At 37.2% G+C, this 21,587-nt stretch overlaps 1 protein-coding gene across 19 annotated transcripts in view; it reads right to left on the bottom strand.

Annotated features, from left to right (window-relative positions):
* magi2a (membrane associated guanylate kinase, WW and PDZ domain containing 2a) overlaps positions 1–21,587 on the bottom strand; it is a 190,778-nt gene that overhangs the window by 56,870 nt on the left and 112,321 nt on the right. For all 19 annotated transcript variants that reach the window (XR_008961905.1, XM_057323688.1, XM_057323689.1 and 16 more), the window contains exons 3-8: positions 18,765–18,884; positions 15,885–16,100; positions 12,609–12,813; positions 9,735–9,814; positions 2,652–2,709; positions 423–544 (exon numbers count right to left, since the gene is read on the bottom strand). Coding sequence is in view for 18 of the 19 variants with exons in the window: in XM_057323688.1 (XP_057179671.1) it covers positions 423–544; positions 2,652–2,709; positions 9,735–9,814; positions 12,609–12,813; positions 15,885–16,100; positions 18,765–18,884 (801 nt within the window). In the remaining variant the exon portion in view is untranslated. The remainder of the gene's footprint in view (positions 1–422; positions 545–2,651; positions 2,710–9,734; positions 9,815–12,608; positions 12,814–15,884; positions 16,101–18,764; positions 18,885–21,587) is intronic.

Here is a 21,587-nt window from a genome sequence, read left to right as displayed (position 1 = left end):
CTGCAAAACCTTAATCAGGATGTCAACAAGGTCTTACAATGAGACATTCTCATTGGATAACTGAGTTTCAAATACAAATACAGACTTCCGAAGGTCTGGTTGTACGGAAGTAGCTTTCTTAACAATAAGTTCAGTCACAGATGGTGCGCTACCGACATCTGCGCTCAGATGTGTTACTATGGAGACAGACACTGAGCTCACAGAGGAAATGTAATAGTCACATCAAGCCTCGATCGGTAATTCCACCAGATTTAAGGTTAAACATGCAATTGCAAAAAAGCAGATAGGGATTATGATGATGTCATCAAAAAGCTGAGGGAGGTTGGGCAAATAGTGACGATTTATCAAAAATGTGCATATTGCTGATAGGACCACGCCTTGAATTCAATCGATCGGTTGTTTGGGAACAAATAATAGTTTACCTCTGTAGACAGCGGGCAGGGGTAGAGATGACAAGCCTTGACTCTGCATCTGCTGCTGTTGTTGCAATCTCCGCTTGGCCTCCATAACGGGATTCTCAAACTGAGTCCTTCGGTTGATGTGACTGCCATCAGAATGCCAGAAACAGAGATTCATACATCCATTATTGCCTGAACTCCAGAATGGATACACGTTCTCTGAAAATATACTGTAGCTTTGTTCCAAAACCGAACACCAAATGGCGTAGAAACGTGGCATTTCAGTTGGATAACTGAAGTTGCCTTATAAGTGACTTACATTGTCTACATAGGCAGTTGCTACTTATTGAACATAAATAGCGATCTCGACGTAATGGAGAGATATGACTCATAATTTATTTCAATTATGTTCATTTTTAATTTGTTCAATTTTAAAGCAATCGATTTTGGTATTAAAATGCAGCTGTGGAAATATGAAGAGACCATTTCAAAATTATTTTCTGTTTTTCTGAATTTACTATTTATAGGTATGTGTTTAGGCAAAAGGATTGATTTTGTTCAATATTTCTCCCAAATTTCAAATATCAAGATTTTCTAGTTGCATTTATTTGCAGAAAATGAAAACTGGAGAAACAGGTCATGTTTTTTCTGACCTCAAATAGCCTGTTGCAAAGAAAAAAGTTCATATTCACTTAGTAATATTTGTACATGTGTTTACACAGTGTTCATGTGTCTTGTCATGCTGTCAGTCTTCCATATTGCTGTTGGAAGACTTCATGTCGCTCCTTATTGGTTTGATTTAGTTGGAATTCAACAGACACTGGACTGGAATGGCCACAATACATCTAAAAGCTGATTGAATGAAAATTTGGAATAGTCTCTAAATTCTTTCACATCTATATCAACTTTTTTCTCGACTCTATTAAAACCATTTCGACACCATTAGAAATGCATTACCTCACTGAGCTCACTGCAGAGCATTCTGGGATTGCCCTCCTCAATGTCTGTGAATTTGATCAAAACCAAGTGTGTGCAAATGCAGCTGCCTTCCATTTGGAACCATTTTGCATCACGTTATAAAATGCATTCTAGTTGAGCAGTACATAAAGTGTTGGAACAGAGCTACTGTATCTATTCGCATTCTTGCATATACTGTATGACAATATGCCATTGTTGCAGGCACATGATACCCAGCATCACTTATTATGGTTTCTCATCGTCCAACGAATGAAAAATTGATATGAGCCTATAAAGATATGCATAATACATGAAAGCATCAGTGTTGGTTTTTACACCATTTCACGACTCATTTATAATGGAACAGACTCTGGTCATTAAGCCCGACATCGGTCCATTTAGACCTTATCTTCGGTCAAAGAGTGATCAAACAACGATCCGAGGCGGTAGTCAGAACATTCTCTCATCTGGAAGGAAAATGGCGATTTGGACTGTGCACAACACTTGCTGTCACAATTATCTCAATCTGTTTTAAGAGGCGCTCAAACACATTTGAAAGTGCAAAGACAACTAGGCCCTATTAAGAGGCATTCCAGTGAAAAAAGCTTAATGGATTCTGTACAGATGTGTGGCTTTGTGCTGACACTACAAGAAAGGTCAATTTTGTTTCATGTTACTTTTAATGTCTGAAACCCAAGACTTAGTTATCAGATCAAAATATAATGAAAAAACACATTTTGTCTGTAGTAATAAATCTAAGGACAGACAGATCTAAACCCTGTATGGATACATTATAAAATTACATAAGATGTAAAAGATTTCTTGAAAAAACGTATAAGCATAACAACACAAGGAGGAATAAATAATGGAAGAATTTTTATGCGTAGGCCTACTGTTCCTTTAAAACATTCCCTAATACAGTTTTAATACTGGATGAGTTGAATTAGTCCTGCAGTTATGATGCAGTTGGGAGAGAGTGCGTACTTGTGCATCCAAACGCTACTACAGCTGCATTATTGGCTCTGAGCTCACTGTTCTCTCGTGTTCTGGGAAGAAGAGCAGCCAAGCAAGCCGTACTATAAATAGTCCAATCTCACCCCAGACTGTGCATTAAGCAAGAAAAATGATGGCACGCACACGCTCGCGCACACTGTGAACTGAATTAGGAAACAACAGAGCAGCTGTTTTTCAGACCGGGCACGCTGCATCGGCAATCTAACCAATTAATATGGAGCTGTGAGAAAACACGGGGACCCAAAATGCTATTAAATTAAGTTTTCGGCAGAGCAAACTTACTCAACGTAGTAGGTTCCGTAAATAGGGTCATCGATTTTCTCCCAGCCATACGGAAGCTCTGGAAAACAAACAAAGTAACAGAAAAAATCACAACAACATGTTCTCTCTGTTCTTATAAAAGTTATTTCTTTATTTATTCTGACTTGATTAGTTTATTAATTTAACGATAATGAAAGCAACTGTTTTGGTATTACAGTAATGAGAATTAGGGGAAAAACTGTGATGTCACAATGCAAAATCCAAATAGTTTGTTCATTATTTTGATGTTAGAGTAAGAAATGACTTTTTATGAGATTTACATAATATAATCATATACTACATTATGTAATACATAAAACTTTGTCCTAACACATTCTGTTGATAAGATCAGGGCAAGGTCTAGGGGGCATTGTCCCCCCCCAGATGTTTCTTGGGCCTCTGCAAAAAATATCCTGACCATTAAAAGCATATAAAAGTAAACACTTCTTATTTATATTATCTATTAAATAATGATCTGACAATTTAATAATTGAAAAAATTGAGAGATAAAAGAATTATGCATGCAATGGACTATGATTATTTATCTGCCCAACTACAATACATATTTGCCCCTGTAGTCGAGCCACCAATGCATAATTTAGTCATGTACTGTAATAAGATAAAAAAACACTACAATTCAAGGTTATAGAGAATCAATCGACTGAATAAAAGTTCTACCAATAATGAACATGGCGCATATAAGTATGTGAATGTTACAAAGGTTTCGTATATGTATCATGCATACCTTTTAGTCTTCTCGCTAAAGATGGCAAAAAACTTTATATTCAGCAGCATCAAGCAAGAGAAAAAACTGACTCTGTGTGTATCACACACAACTTTGTAAATTAGAAATGACAGAGACTGTGTTATGTTCACACCTAATCTAGCCAGCACACACGGGCGCACACACGGAGAGATCAAAGCGCTGCTGGGTATTATTCTACTGCTGTGCCTTGAGCTGTTAGTTGTCTTACTAAAACATCTTGTGGAGACAAGCAACTACAAAGATCCACATTTTGAGAATGAACTTGCAAATGTTATTGTTTGATTTTCGTTGTTGCTGGAAAAGCATTACTATTATGCTAACATGTGGAAAGCATCACTATTAAAACAGTAACACTGGGTTCCATATGTTAACATTAGTTTACTACATTAATCACCATGAACAAACAAAGAAAAATGCTTCTAATATCAACATTTAGTAATGCATTCTTAAAATCAAAAGACGCATCTATAAACATCTGTCTTTGAAGATTTGTGCTTTGGCGCAGTTAAACGCATGCGGACATACTGTTCTACCTTTGCGTACACGTGCATTTGTCTCTTACACGCCAATCAGGCCAGTCCACATGAAAAACAAAGTTAGGGTACTGCTGGGTTGTCACAATGAATACAAAACACAAAACTAACTACAAAACTAAATTGAGTTTTTCAAGTGGTCTGTCATTGTGGCTTCGACTCTTTCACAATATCCCAGCTCTGAACTACACAAAACAAACTGTGATTGATTGCTTTACATTTTACGCAAGCAACCTCTTACGATCCTCAAAAAAACAGATTAATTACAAATGAGAGCAATGACATAACATGCTATAACACAACCCCCCCCAATCCCCCACCACCATTACCCAGATGGCCATACAGTGGAGATGTTTGGGTTTATGCGAGGACTCCTTCAAAGTACACAAACCACACAAACACACACAGAGCCGTACGCACACACACAGACAACGCAGAGTGAACGATATGTGACCGAAATCCAAAATGTAAATAATATTAACACAGTTCAGTCTAATCACAAGGCCTCCAAACATAGAACAACCCATCACAAATTCCCTTGACAACCGTGAGCTCAAGCTTATTACTTTCTTCAATATTTACATTCTGTTTGCACAGTATTTAAATAATGTTGCTATTTTAAACCCGCCTGTCCTTTGTGGTAAGAAACAGGCGACGAGTTCTGTTTGTTAAAAGCGTTGACCTTTACTACAATACGGGATGTGCTGGTAAGAAGGGAGAGAGAGAATCGTATTTGTAGCTTGATATGTTTAGTAAATCAATGCTTACAGGCAAAGGCCAAAATTAACACTTGTGTTAGCTGTCAAATAAATCAAGTGTTGCTTACCAGCTGGCCTTGGAGCTGTTTTTGGAACTGCAGGGTTAAAATAGTGCTTCTACAGGTGGGAAACCACTTAAAAACTGGTTCGTTCTTCCGAGGCTGCCTCACAAGACTGGTCTCCACGAGAACACAAGTCCATTCTTTGCATTCTAGGAATTGAGAAACGGCCTATGACCATTGGCACTTCCTGGAACTACTACCGTTTTTCAATTCCAAGAATGCAAAGAACGGACTTGTGTTCTCGTGGAGACCGGACTTGCTAGGCAGCCTCGGAAGAACGGACTTGGATGGAAGCGCTACAGTGACTTCTGGGACTTCAAGCAAGTTCCGTACGTGCGCAAGGCTGCATCCTTGATATCGAGAACACATACGGGTACTTTCATGCGTTCTCTGTTCTTGAGTATTGGAACCGGACTTTGACGGTTATTGATGACGTAGCGCGAGAACACAAGACCACTGAAGAACGCATACTGATAAATGTTCCTTCTTCAAACCTTTTCAGGTATATTCATAATAATAAAGTATATTGATGATGATGATGTTGGACGAGTGTTGCTTTTTCAAATGCACGTTATTCAATCTCTCAAACGTTCTTCCTATTCAGTGTTGGGTAAGTTACTCTGAAAAAGTTATTAATTACTAGTTACTAATTACACATTCAATAGTGTAATTAGATTACTGTACAAATTACTCTCTACAAAAAGTATTTAAATACTTATTACTAATTACTTTCTATATCCTATATCCACCTTGATTAGTTAAGTGAATCAAGGATAGACATAAAACGACTCTTAATTCATTCAAATAAATCATATAAAACTACATAAAGTACAATTATTAACTGACTTGTATAACAAATGTGAGAAAGATACATTAATGCATGCATTGTAAAGTTAGATTTTGAATTTGAATGTCAATTCCACTATTGTATACATTACACAGTATTTAATTCAGTTACATCAGAAGTAACTGTAATTTAATTACAGAACAAATAAGAGTAATCCCTTACTATACTTTTTTAAGGGGAAAGTAATTAAATTACAGTAACTAATTACTTAGTAACTAGTTACACCCAACACTGTTCCTACTGATCAAAGAGCCGTAGTTAACGGAAGATCTGTGAATAAAACACAGAATCGAAGCCTTTGCGATTTCAGAATCGACCTAGACAGGTATAATTAGTGTGAATCGCATTATATATCGCCACAGCCCTACCCAGAAGTCTCAAAAATCCTATTTATATACATTTAAAAGGAAGTGGCACATTGGTTCTTTTAGTATCCCTATCATAATAAGTTCTTTGAATACATTAACAGGATAGTTTAGGTAAGCTAACTTTGGAACCCTAAATGAGGCCATCTTTCAATTTTCGCAGTGTACAGGTAGTAAAATAACTCTACTGTCATACTGACAGAAATTTCGACATAATGTGAAATATATATATTTTATGCCTGCTAAGACGTTGTTATGGCTGACAAATCTTCCCAATTCACCCTCCACTGACAGATGCAGCACAAGTTTGAAATCTGTTTACAGAAGATGTAAACCTGACACACTTCTCTGCATGGGCCGCTGCAGAATTAACAATGCAGAAATGTAATGAAGGAACAAAGAATGTGGGCATTGCTTCTGTATGAAAGTCCAAGTTTAATGCCTGCCGAATTCTTGTAAAATAAAGATGAAAATCGCTTGCTTTTCTGACCTTCCTTTATTTTTTTATTCAGTTTTCTCTGTCTATCAATGTCTCAAATCTCAGATGGAAGATTTACCGCAAGAACGTTTTTCTGCCAGAGTATATTCCAAAAATAACACCCATCAATAATATGATGTTGTATTTCGCTAACACGCACACATATTTTGGGTTTCAATGTTTTATGGAGACTTTCCACAGACACGATTTTTATACTGTGCACACTGTATATTCTATCCCCAACCCTTACTCTATCCCGAAAATCTAACCCTCACACAAACCTTTCTGCATTGATACATTTTCAAATAAACATAATTTAGTATGATTTATGGGGGGCCAAAAATGTCCTCACAGGGTCAAATATTACTGGTATTACTATATGTGACCCTGGACCACAAAACCAGTCATAAGGGTACATTTTTCGAAATTGAGATTTATACATCATCTGAAAGCTGAATAAATAAGCTTCCCACCGATGTATGATTTGTTAGGATGGGACGATATCTGGCCGAGATACAACTGCAAAAAAATCAAAATATTGAGACAATCGCCTGTAACGTTGTTCTTCAGGGGCGCTGTAGTAGGCGGTTGCTAAGAAAAAACAGGTTTGTTTTAACGCTCTCTATTGGCTTTCCGCTGTAATGAGAGAGTAGATTAACCTGAAAACTGAAATTCTAAGCTAAGAAACGTTGTTATCAGGGGACATTTACGGACTAGAATATTCCATTTCAAATCCAATATGAATTGTTACAGCCACAGCGAATGAGGATTTTAGCCCTTCCAAATGTGCACAACAGCGCAAAACTGCTGTGACGAGTCATGCAACTCGCATGAATAAACATCTCTGTAAAAATCGCACCGAGCGTGTACATTTTGCTCATTAATTTAGCTAATTTGCCGAGAAAACCAAAAACATTCCTGTATTGACACACCTGTCAACCGATTAAGCAACATCAATCCATCAATACATCTGCTTTGGTAATCACATTTCCACCTGTTCCCTGTTCTTTCAGTGCTCGCTGACAGTGACGGCTTTAGGAATGATGAAATGCACTGAAACAGGAGTGACAGACACCCAGACACATGTTAGTTGTGTTTATTCATTCACTTGCCAACTCCGGGAATGCTCCCCATCAGAGAAACGCAGTGGGACGGCACGATGACAGGTAAACAGGAGACTTCGAAATATCGAAACTTCACTCTCTGCTGCGGTAAATATATACGTGTGGAAACAAACAGTCTAGGAACAGGAGCGTGACGGTATTAAAGAAAACAGCAGACTACTTTGGTTCCAGTCCAGAGCTTTTCTTCAGTTCTGAAACAAAAGAGGGCAGCCGAGTTACGCAACGCAACGCAACGCACCCGCATACAAACACAAACTCACGAATAAGAAGTCATGATGAGTGTTTTCGCCACGCTGCTTGACAAGCCTTTGAACTGCGGGAATCAGCTGACATGTGAAATACGCCGTCTCACGCGTACACACAAACATAGGCGCGCGTGCTAACAAGCAGACCCCAGTGGACTGGCAGAGTTGATAATACCGCAAACATGACGTCGGATTTAAGATTTCACTCTAATGCTGTAAAAAACAGCAGCATATTTCCTTGATGGCGTGATTAATGTAACAACACATTCATTTTAGGATCTTTCAGCTCAAGACAATTTCATAAACGAATGGTAGGGTGCTGAGAGTAAACATAAAAAAAATATTTTCAGCTAAATGTGAGTTGTGTCTGTTCAAAACAAGCTGGTGGTTGCTTAGCGGCATACGTCAAAAGAGCCCACATCCAATTTCTTTTATATTCCGGAGCCTAGATTCATCATCCCAATGCCCCCTCCTTAAATCTAAGATCATGGTATATGTTGGCTCATTTCTGTACACCAGTCCTTTCGCTTACAAAAGTAAAAGCACAGCTCTATTCAACCAACCGCACATCTTCATATATGTAGGACAAACAATAGGACGAGTAGGGTTGGGAATCGAAAATCGATTCCTCAAAAGCTTCCTCAAAGCTTTCCTCAAAAGCCTCAATTTGTTTTTGACAGAAGAAATAAACACACGGACGGCTTGCATGACATATGAGTGAGTGAATTATCATGAAATATTCATTTTAAAGTGAACTGTTCCATTAAATTAAGAAGCTGCCTTGAATTTTTAAGTTAAATCAAATTAGCCTCATGAGTCAATTAAACTTAGATTATATCAAACTGACTCAGAGTTCAGTTGACTCATAAAACTAATTTGATTTAACTTTAAAATTTAAGGCAGCTTCGTAATTTAAAGGAATAGTTCACTTTAAAAATGAAAATTTTATGATAATTCACATAAGCCGTCCGTGTGTTTATTTCTTCTGTCGAAAACAAATTGAGGCTTTTGAGGAAAGCTTAAATTGGTGAATTTATTTTTACAGTGTATGTATATAATGGTTCTCCTATCTATCTATCTATCTATCTATCTATCTATCTATCTATCTATCTATCTATCTATCTATCTATCTATCTATCTATCTATCTATCTATCTATCTATCTATCTATCTATCTATCTATCTATCTATCTATCTATCTATCTATCTATCTATCTATACATATACATCCATCTATCTATCTAACTGGGAATCGATATAAGAATCGGAATCGGAACTGCTAAAATTCAAACGATACCTAACCCTGAGGATGAATTACTTTGATACTTTGGATTTTCTTCTCATTTTCAAGACCAATTTTCACCACAAGAACAGGTTAACAATTGACAAACAGAGTTACATGAATGAAATTACAAAATAAAATCTTAATGTTATGTTGCTTTACAACCATAAAAATACAATTCTTTGAGGAAGTTACGTGTCTTGTAGTGTGACATGCTGTCTAAATGTCCTTTTTTTTACTATCCCGCACTGTTTTTAGGACCTCATAATAATTAATAAACTCACCTGAAATTAATTCATTCGTCACACTGCTGGATCATTATAAACAAACGTATGAAGCCAAACATTTTATTAAAAATACACGTTTCTTGCTCTACATATTGGAACAGTTGGAAATGTCCTTTATCACATTGCTTTACAAAAGCAATACGGCAGTTTTGCTTTGCTTTGTAACTAACACGACTTATTCATGAAAAATCTCAAAAGGCGTTCATGCACAACCACTTTATTTCAGTAGACTCAAACATCTGTCATGAGCAGAGCAAACGAAATAAGCTTACAGTGAGAGAAAAATCAAACAAAAAAGAGAAGAGACAAAAATATTTACCGTTCTCTTTGCATTCTTCAGGGGGCTTTGCTTTCTTGGCTAGCCGGGGGTCCAACCACGAAGTCGTCTTTGTATTGTGGCTTGAGAAGAGAAATTGAGGAGAAAAGGAAAAGAGACACAGAGGAAGAGAAGGAGAGAGAGAGAGAGAGAGAGAGAGAGAGAGAGAGAGAGAGAGAAAAGATGAGTGTGTTGCAAACTGTTCCTGTACATCATGACACTGATGAGACAAACGAGAAAGAAGGGAGGTCTCTGGAGATCTCAGCTCTAAACAGCGAAAAGAAAAAAGTTTAGCTTAACAAAACGCAGATCGATACTTTTAATTAGCTGTAAGCTTCTCATTAGCACAGCAAAAAAAGAGAAGAGGGGCAGGATGGAAAGGATAGGGAGATGGGTGACTAACTGAATGAAAGAAGAGAAACACTTTAGCATACGATGTTTCAGCATGAACCCGACATCTTATTGGCGAAACACACACAATCTAGTTTGACCAGGCTTATAGAATGCTCTAGAATTGAGCCTTCTTTCACAGTCTGAGCAGTTTTCCTGGCACACTTAACATTGTGTTGATACAAAGAAGATTGTCTGGGAATATATCCAGACACGTGCAGTCGAGCACTTTTCCTGTCTTTCATTCTTTAGTGACTTTCATTCAAATGACTCCAGTCAGTCATAAATGTCTTCTGAAGCAAAACCATAGGTGTGTGTGCGCAAAAACATTTCTGTTTATGAGCCTACTTAGAAAAAATTTGAAAAATCCTCATTTCAAGAATTTTCATTTTTGTATTAACTATTCCTGGCACAACCTGGCAACCTGCACCCGCTCACAAGATGGAGAATCTTATACTGCAAATTTCAATCAGCACTTTTTTACTCCATTTGTTGAATCACCTTGCGTAATAGAATAAGTGAACTAAGTGCTGAAAAAACACAGACAGCACACACAAATAGATGTTGATATAAGCAGGTGCAATTTATTCTTTGGCCAGAATGCAAACAGTTGGCTAAAGCCCCAAAGCCCCTTGGAACATACTTAGCGTGCACTCTTGCGTTACTGTGGCGAAACAAACCTCAGAACTCGAGGGTAAATGAGGTACTTTCAAATGTCTATGCAAGCACTTCCCAAACTGAATTTTATTATCTAATAATTATAGTTTAATTGAATGTTTTCACATTTTTTATTTAACCTAGACCAGCCTGCAGCCTATTTAGCCTGCAATACCACTGAAGCCCAATAGGCGGGGTAAATGTGAAATGTAAAAATATACAAAATATAAATATAAAAATATTACATTAATTTCAACAGCCTATTGAGCTGATTAGGTAGGTTTTGTTACACACTTTATAAAATATTTGTAAAAAAGGTATACTAGTGGTCAACCGATATGTTTTTTTAATGGCCGATACTGATACCAATATTGAAAAACTGAGGCTAGATAACATGGCTTGATATGAATTAGATATTTAAGAATTCAATTGTATTATTAATAATTAACATACAATATTTGTATATCATCCACCTTACACCAGTGTCAAATGCTGGCTTTACATCTGAGTGTAATCTTTTATGAACATACTACTAATGTGCCATACGGCAGCAGAACAGAAAAAATCAGATTGATGAGATATTTAATTTTTTTTATATTCACACGAAACCCCAACAAACTAATAAGTGTTGATCATTTTGTCAGAGACATTCTAATTCAAATACATTATAAATTTCCTTTACCAAGACAAAAAAAATGATGTTCTTGGTATGTTTTGGAGGATCTTACCCCAATGATTTTTTTTAGCAGAGCATTGTGTTATGCATTTCTTTCTGAAACCAATCAAAACACATTGACATACATAATTAAGCTCGCGCACGGAAGCTAAAAGAGTCGACATATTCACTTGAAGTGAATTCCTTCTGAGCCACATTTTTGACAGGACTAGCAGGAGAAATGGCTCTGAGATCAGCGGGAGGAAGGTAGACTTGACGTCTCTGTGACTGATGGCGCTCCGCCGAGCAACGGCTCAGAAAAATTGCAGCCAGGGGCAAAAAGATGGTGCACCTTTGATGTTCTTTTTCTCTTGCCCGCTCCACACTTCCCTTGCCCATGTGCCTTGGCCGTTCTTCTCTGGTGTCTCTTTGTGTTTTATAGGTGTCTGTTTTTCCTCTTAGAGGAAAGTGATTTTGATAAATGGGACATCAAGAGATGTGCCGTTGGCATCGTTCATTTCCGTAGCTTATGTTCAATCACTCAGGGAGTTTAAATGTGACTAAATGCATGTATAGAAATGTTTTCTGGTGATTAATGCGTTACTGTAGGAGAGTGTGTGTGGTAAGAGATAGACATATGGAAACGTGTCTGCAGTTTGAGAATCGAAGGCGATCCGTCTGTGAGGGAGATGGAGAAAAACAAGGCGCTATTGGCTGCTTGACAACTCCATTAAATACTCAATAGTCACACTGTGTGGGCCAGCGCATACTGTGTGTGTGCGGCGTTACATGAAGCAGTAAAAAACTGTCCTTGGAGAATAACTCACATACAGCTTCTGTCATGAACGATACAACAGATCTGCTTGTCCCAATGGAAAAATTAGTGCTGTACAGTTACAGTTACGACTGACACGCACACACTTTTATGCAACTATCTGTCTAAAATGGGAACATGCCATAGACTTTCTATTTGATTTTTAGAGTTTTGCCACTTCTTGTTGACAGATTATAAAGAAAAGAGGAAAGAAACTATTGGGAAGGAACTATTGAGTGGTGGGACACACTTATACACTTTTAACGACAGACAAAGTCACTCTTTTGTTCTCTCCCTCTCTCATTTACCATCAAACACAAAGACACTTCACACTATGTAGATTATTGACAGACACACTCACTCAATGAAGTAGACCTCTCCCTTTTCGGTGTAAGCCATCTCCCAGTTATCCGGCAGAGGACCCAGCTCATCATTTTCATCCGGTTTGGGGGGTGATGTAGCGGGTTCGCTCTCTTCTTTGGGAGCATCTGGGGGGGTCTCGGAGGGGCACGTGGTGGGCATCTCTCCTGACGCATCTGTACTTTTGTCTTCATGTTCACTGGACTCTATAAAAATGCACAAAAATTCAGAATAAACTCATAAGTCAAATATACATAGTCAAATGTTCTTACAAACACATTTATTCTTAAAAAAAAAACTTTTTCCCAATAAAGAAAAAAACCTTTGGTGAAACAGAAAGATTCTATGGGTGTTTAAGGTTCTTTATGGAACTATACACATGTACAAAAAATGTCAGGCCACGACTCATTTACGTCAATTTTTCAGCTGGCTCAGTTAATTTCTGTAAAGTTTTGTAAATCTAACAATCAGATTGTTGTTACAAGTGATAATTTGTAGATTAAAAAATGTAGATTAGTTGTAAAAAAAAACGTATTAAAAAAACACGTAAATGTGTCCTTTGGTTTGAAAGCAATAATGTAGGAAAAATGTAACAATGAATATTATTATAATGTATAATTATAATACAAAACAGCATAAGAGAGATTTATAGTGCACAACCAAACATGACTTTTCTATTATATCGTTTAGCCCCTTGATTTGCAAGAGTGTAATAAAAACCTAAAAAAACCCGGATTAATGTTAAAAAACATGAAACTCATATAAACTAAATTTCCCAGATTGCATCAAAACCTATAACCATTTCGATATTGATCTGCTTTTTAACATCATGTTAAAAGGTATATTGTGGTCGGTCAGTTTAAGTGTCAGTCAGACAGGTCTCTTCATGTCCAAACTGGCGATTCTTTGTCAGAATAAGTTATAATGTGGATCAGAATTTATCCCAGTCAATATGAAATGTTAAATGTCTGGATACACATGACTAAAAAAGTCATAAGCTAACACAGTCAGGAAGTCTAAACACCTAAATTAAAGTCTTTTATTTGGAGTGGTTCACAATAACTCTATTAAACTGTTTAACCAGCAAGCAGCAGTATTAATTATTCAATTAAAAGAATAACCTTTATATAAGCAGAACTGTTCATCTAGGTCTGATTTCAACACCTTTATAAATAAAAAAACAATAAGATACAAAATATATATAAGAAAGGGAGATGTAGCTGAGATTTGGTGTTTCCGGGAGAATTAAAAAGCAGGTCACTGTAGAACAGAGACATTAGATGCAGAAGACGCGATGGAAGAACAAATACAGCCGAAGTTAGCCGGACCGCCAGAGAAAAAGTGGAGTGATTAAACCAGAGTCTGCAGTGAGAAAAGAAAAAAGCTAGAGAGAGAAGTCGAAAGAAAAATAGAGAGAGATGAACGTGCCCTAGTTTGAGTTATGGAGGTTGGAGGTCCCACAGGAGAGGCACAAAGGAAGATGGAGAGGAGAGAGAAAGATTGAGATGCAAAGGGCGAGAGTAAGAGATTAAAAAAGATAATAAATGATAGCATTATTCACCATTTTAGATAAACGTGTCTGCTAAATGTTTGAATGTAAAACATTAGTTTTATTTTAGAGTATTGGTGTTAGGGTACCAACATGCTAATGCCAAATTCTGTTGGAATCCATGTCTGATGCACAGCATTATTTGTGCCCCGCATGGAGTTTCTGCCTTTGTAGAGCGCTCTAAATCAGTAACGTAAGATATTCAAATTTTAGGTTTAGATAGACCGCTGGCTATGCTTGTATGATTATTTAAAATCAAATGGAGACTTGCTCATGAAAGAAAGACCCCAGTAACCTCAGCGTCTGAATAGATCTGAAGCATCTCTCAAATCAAGCTTGGAATTACCAAACTACAAAAATAGTCTTCAATTAAGGGTTAGTAAATATAGCGTATTGAGTCCGTTTTTTGAGATTTAAATCAGAGATTAATACAGACGGATGCTTTTAAGTCATTAATTCCTGTAGCTCTCAAATACATTTATTCAAACTTTAGTACTGGTTGTCATTGTTGACATAAAACCTGATTAGACATCTTCATGCACCGTGTTTGAATACACATAAACATAAATTGTTGTGAAAGCTGCTGTGGAGAGGAACATTTTTTGTGAATTTTGGTCTTTCTCGCACAAAGCACACAAGTTTACATGGCATTCGGACCAAATGCAATGATTGGATGAACATTTTATGGTTTCGTGCCCTCCATAGAAGGTGTTTATTTATAAAAATATATATTTAGACCCTTTCACTTTTGAACAAAAATGTTTCTGGATGTTTCTGCCTTTACCTAGTTTTATTACACAGTGCTCTGGAATACTTGATTCTGATTGGCCAACTGTGACATTCCAACATCTGATATTCCCAGATAACAACCGCTCAAAATATCACACAGTAAAATGAATACTGCAAATCATTTTGACAGGCACAGTTTAATATCATATTACACAATAATTAAATATAAATGCCTTAATATCTCACAACTGATTTAACGGTTTATATAATATTCGTGGCATCTGAACGTTGTCTCTCACCTTAGAACCGAAAGTAAACGGGTTTAGTTAGTTTTAAAGAGAGCTAATAAAATATGTAAAATCATTATTTAATGTTCAATAACTTACTTATGAGGTAATCATGTAGTAAGCGGGATAATGTACAAACTCCTTCAGTGTAATACAAGATCCTCCTCTTCAGTTTATTCTTGCAATAACATCCGGCTGCCTGAACATTATCCCATTATCGTACATTCAGATTTTTTTTTTTCAGAAAAAAAATGATTGCAGCTTTAACTATGAAAGAAAATAAAAAAAGAACAATAAATGTGCAATAAATGTTTCTATGGAAAGTCTTTATACCCATTCTATGATACCAAATCAACTCATCTCATTGGTGTATTCAAGAACGAAGAAAACAACAGCAGGCATTCAGATACGACACACTTCTACCCGACGGAATTGTTCTTATGGAGAGAAAAATAAAAAACGTGTGATAGCATGTTGCTGAGGTGGTTGCTATGCTATTGCCCTGACAACACTGGTTACACAAGGTAATTTGGAGTGGAGACAGTTGCTATGATACATGATGCACTTAGTGGCCTGATGGTAATCATCTCTATGCTGCTAACCCTGATCTGGGGTCACAGCAGTAACCCGATTTACTTCTCCGGAGGCCGCGTACATGACATGATGACATCAAAGATCCTTCTTCCTCTTATATTGATGGAGAGCTCCTCACCTGGGGTGATGGCTACACCGTTGCCATTGACGACGGGCCTCTCCTCCTCTTCCTCCTCGGGCGGCTCGATGCCAGCCTTTTCCATGTTGCTGACGGACTTGTTGCGTCTGCGTTTGCCCTCGGCTCTGAGTGTGGCGCCTGGCAACAGCTGCTCGGCTACATTCAGCAGAAGCAGACTGGGCTCTGCAGGGGGCTTGGGTGTGCCGTAATAGTTATCTGCAGAAAGAAGAGCCTGATGAGTCAGACGGATTGGAAGATTTAGTGCTTAAAAGTTCATATGCAAGCTTCACCACCAGGATGTCACAATGTGCATCGGTCTCCTTCGCCATATATCGGGGACAAATTTGTACCCAAAGCGAGGACAACCTGAGAAATCAACACAAAATCTCTGTTTTGGGACATCCTCAATTTCCCCAAACATTATCAGCTCTAATATTTTTAATAGTGTTTTTTAAACATCTTCATTGAATTCAATGTTCCGCATTGTTCCACAACAGTCCTTGTCCTTGCAAAAAGATTAACTTTAGATACCTTTCCACCTGCACTCCATCACCTGTACAACCCTACACAATAACTTGCTCAAATGATATGTGTTTGTGTGAGTGCTGTTCTCGGTTTACACATTCAGTAAAAGTGACATGGCTCCCCTGGGATGAACAGACTCTGGAGGAGAGCAGGGCATCTGGTTTAGTACAGCCTCAATTCTTCTTGGGTCACTACCTGACATGATGTTGCAACACGCAACAGCTGTAACTCATAAACATTGATTTCAAAATAATTACAAAAGAGTACCTCCAAGCTGGGCACTGTTAAGGCTAAACAAGTCATATTATCTGTTTCCAAAAGTATCAATTTATAAAACGAATAAAAAGAAAATCTCTGTTGCATTCGATTTATTACAGATTGGTTTGCGCTCCAAAATAAAATGCTTTGGTGTGGATGCACAGGATGTGCGGCCATTTGAACAAAACAAAACTACATACGCCCTTTACATAGTATACATCCTACGTATACTATAAGGTAAATATGAACACCCTGTTTACACCGCACGCAAGTGGCATGATGCAACCCAACAAAAGACTACAGAACCCATTTTCAACAGAAATTCTAACCCCACTGTATGCGGCGCAATGGGATGCGACAAAAGCCTGGTCTTTGTACATTTCTGTGTTTTGATGAACACAAAAGAAGATATTTTGGAGAATGTAGGGAAACAGTTCTGGGGCGCTTCTGACTACCATTGTAATCTTTCCTAATATGGTAGTCAATGGTGGCCAAAACCTGTTTGGTTACGAGCATTCCTCCAAATATCTGTCTCTGCGTTTATCAGAACACAGATATATTTATACAGATTTGAAACAACTCTAGGGTGAGTAAATGATGACAGAATTTTAATTTTTGGGTGAACTGTCCCTTTAATGGGTTTGTCGCGTCGCATCCACTGGGGGCAGAATTGCATCTGGTGTATACAGGGTGTTAGTTTCACTTGAAAATACATTCAATTACAGACAAACTGTAAAATAGGTTCATAAATAGAGTGCAGTGAAACGTTGAGTCTATAAGGAATAAAGACAGCTGCGAAAATTAATTGAATAACACCAAGAGACTTTACACTATTCCTACTCTTATCCATTGCTTTTAAATACTTTAAGTACTTTTCCCTGGTAAAATAAACGATAAAGGAATGTGTAGATTGAGACCAAAATTTATATTATTTACATGTGAGTAGTTGACGGACTAATATGCACATTTTTACTATGGTGTGAAAAAAACTAACACTGAAAATAAATCTCTCTTATGCTATTTTATATGATAAATATTAATATTAATAATATAAAACAATGTAATATTAACAGTTTGTTTTCTACATTTTGCTATGTCACACCACAGGACCCATTTATGTGTACATGATTAGGCATTTGGCAAACATGTTTTCTGCTGTGATTTACCTTTCCTGTGTTTTTCAGATTTTCTTATTTTCTCCTGTAAAGCTGCTTTGGAACAATGCACATTGTGAAAAGCGCTATATAAATAAAATTGAATTGAAAGTGTCACTGGGTATCCGTTTACATCAGTCCATGTTTTCCTTGGGGATAAGTATCAAATAAAATCCTAGTGGATGAACTGACACTGTGCACATTGTGTTATGTATCAAAACCCTACTTGATGTATTGACATAATGTCTTTTTATTAGACATGAAACTAATGGAGTTTTAAAAAAAACAACTCTTTTTGATGTCCTACAGAGAAATGTTATCATATTGGTAAACATAAAAGTCCCATTGGAAGCAATGCTTTCCAAAAGGTTTTGTTTCGTTGGAAACGTGTCAGAAATATCTCATTATGATTCTTCTGGATTGGTTCCAAAATGATGACAGAAATTCCAGCAGGAACCCTTCAGGATTTTTTGACTAGGGCCTTTGTAAATCCACCGCACATCCCACTTAGAAACCTGGCGTTACATTATTAAAGCCGAGTTGTGAAACGGTCTCCGAGCTCTTTAATGTGCCCGTCACAGACTTTAAAACACTGAAAAACTGAGCGAAAATCTAAAATCTCCATTACTGACTCTGATAGGACGAAGTAATCAAGTCCATGTCTAGAAAAGTGAAAGATGTCAATGGAGTGCGATACAGAGCGAGCGTGTGAGGGGAATTTATCCTAGGGATGGAGTTGCTTTAACTTTAAAGAGAAGAAAGGCTAAGCTTCTAATGCCTAGCACAGCACATCCCCTTAAGGGTATTTTTATTCCACATTGTGAATAAACTAGAGTTTCCGCCAAGCAGACACTTTCCCATGAATTGTTCTGCTAAAGAGCTCAAGAGATCAAGTGCAGCATAAGACACTTGATTTGTACCTTTTCATCTCCTTTTGTCTTACCTTCATAAGTTCCACTTTCTAGTAAAGCTCCACTTTTCTCCAGTTCAACAAACCGCTCCACAGTCACAAAATTGTAGTCCACTCCTGGAACCTCTCCTTCTTTGGGCTGCCTTGTTGTACCTGCAGAGGACAGAGCGAGAGACGACAAGTTAGTTCAGGTCAGCAAGCCCCCAACGGGTTTGAGCCATGGGCTTAATCAGCAGCTAGAAAACTCATCCACCAAAAGGGTTTTTTATAGCAAAGCTCTATGTGAGCCAAGCAGAACAGGTGCCCAAGTAACTGGTTCACTTCATTTTTACACAAAGTGCCACATATGCTGTCTGACAGTCTGTCAGACACAGAACAAATAAAAGGTGAGACTGAATAAGCCACATTTGAAGGGTCGTTTGAGGTTACAGGGCTGTCACGATTATGAAATTTGACGGACGATTAATTGTCTAATAAATCATTGCGATTATGACGATTAATTGTCTGTTTTAGAGCTTTGACTTTTAATTCTCATACATTTTTTATTCAGCTTTGAAACGACCATATTGTTCTGAATATGAAGACTTTGTTCTTTTTCTTGGAAATAAATAGGAAAAAATTGGGTCATCATACTTAAGGCTGTTTGTTACCTGTCAATAATACATTCGCCAAATACTTGTAAATTAAGTAAATTGATCAGGAGTGAATTGAAGCCACCATTAAAATGCTATCAGTCATAGAAAAGCTTCTAGTCTGTTTTTTTCTCACTTGCAAGACTACAATAAAAGTTTACTTCTATGTCAATGAGATTTTGGTAGACTGGTTTTCACACTGAAATAATGTTAAATTGTATAATAAGTGATTGTGTTGTGGTGGTACATTTTACAAGTGTTACCATGCTTTAGTAACAATATATACACTAAAATATGCAATATGCAGATGCACTACAGCTCCCCCTAGTGTCTTCTATATAGATGTGCAATAATTGCGATGATCTGAAACCATCGCGATGAGACGATTATTTAATAAAAATCGTTGAAAAACGTGTTGAGAACGTGCTGAACGTAATTTTCAAGTTCTGCAAGTACATACAATTTTAGGAACACGTTGACTGCTTTTCTATTTATTTATAAAAAAACTAACCCTCTCTCTTAACAGGTATTGTTCCAGCATTTTCTCTTGCCATTTCCTCAAGATGCTGTTTAAACAATATTAAAGGAGTTAATATCTATTATGAGGTCTTACTGGCTGCTCTTTTTTCCATTATTTAGTCAAAGTCATTTTTTATTCAATAAAATGTTATTAGTTTATAATGAAAAAAGTTGATATTTGCACATTTGTTTATATTTTTGTATATAAATCAAATTTTAGACATTTAACCATACACCTATAGATAATAAACTTTTTAAGACAATAAGAAACATTTCCAGTGTTCACTCTGGAAAAAAATATTTTACGGCCGCAGCCGCCGAAACATCACCGTTTTTTTACGCGATTTTTTCAGTGTTGATAAAATTTAAATAATATAAATTACACGTTTTCATACGTAAAACTATACACACTATGCTATTACTACATTGTGGTATATATTGTTGGTGGTAAAAATGACTCGTTTTTCAGGTCACACACCTCACCCAGGAAAATATAATGAAAGCTTAAAAATGATCATTAATTAGTTTTTACTATTTATGAGATGTTCTCTTGGGTCCTGTGATTAGTCATTGTGCCCCAGCAGGAAGAGAGGGAGACCACAAAAAGTTGTCCTGGGTCCTGTAAATATATTGACAACCTCATCAAGTCTATTGTTTTGTTGGATAAAATGAATGAGAGCTTTTAATGAGAACTTAGTGTTTCAGCTGTTTTTTGTTAAGTAGGGTGAGTGCTTTGACAGACCCACTTTGACAAGTGATTACCTCAAAACACCCCCCGCTGACTGTTTAAATGTATAATAATAAAAAAATCTTATGTGGCAAGGGGTTAAAAAGCCAAACTGAGGTGTTAATGTGTTTCGGTGTCTGAATGTAGCAGAACATTAATTAGCCAGCGAGGAGCGCTAGAGTTTGTGCTAATGACTTCTAGCTGAGAAAGCACTGGGGTGTTTCTTTACTCGATGAGTTAAGAGAGCTCTCTGCCTGACTGCCAACAGTAAACACCTTTAAAGACTTTTTAAAGACCTACCTTTGCCCACCTCAACCCAAACGCACAAATAGCACACAAAACATGAAGAAATCATCTTAACCCTTCCGAAAAGTTCTGCTGTTTGCTAGTCAATTATTATCAATTAAATACTGTACCAACTCCCAATTTAAAGCAATCCAAGTTAAACTGAGAGCAGAGATTCAAACTCCAACGTGATGTTGGCATACAGCGATGCAGAAAATCCCGAACAGAGCCACGAACAGCCATCAAGCTGTCACCAGTGTCGCAAACAAGCTTTCATCATCTATCAATCAATAGCTACACAACGAAAACAAGCCCTGAAGCTGGTGGGTTTTCACCATGATAGGCCATCCATCCTTATGACTGGCATGTTAATGACAGACCAAAGTAAACAGAGGCTAATGAAACGTCTCCGTTCCTGCGACCCGTACCTACGCAGGGCTGACAGAGGACTGCGTAAGACCTTCTCATCACTACGACTGGAATATCTCACAATACCGCCGTCTACCCAAGCGTGTAATAACGTAATGAAAGCTAAATGAATTCACTACGACCATTAAATCGCTTGCCAACATCGTTTTAAAGCTCAATTTGTTGATAAATCATACTTTAAATGAGAAAAGCAAATTGCTGGAAGATAGATCGATCTCCATGCCAACAATTTCTCCTTAGGAAAGACTTTGGCAGAAAGGCTTT

The sequence above is a fragment of the Triplophysa rosa genome, linkage group LG24 (genome assembly GCF_024868665.1).
Source record: "Triplophysa rosa linkage group LG24, Trosa_1v2, whole genome shotgun sequence".
Classification (NCBI taxonomy): domain Eukaryota; kingdom Metazoa; phylum Chordata; class Actinopteri; order Cypriniformes; family Nemacheilidae; genus Triplophysa; species Triplophysa rosa.
Note: the sequence above shows the minus strand (reverse complement) of the source record. Positions and strands in the feature narration are given on the sequence as shown.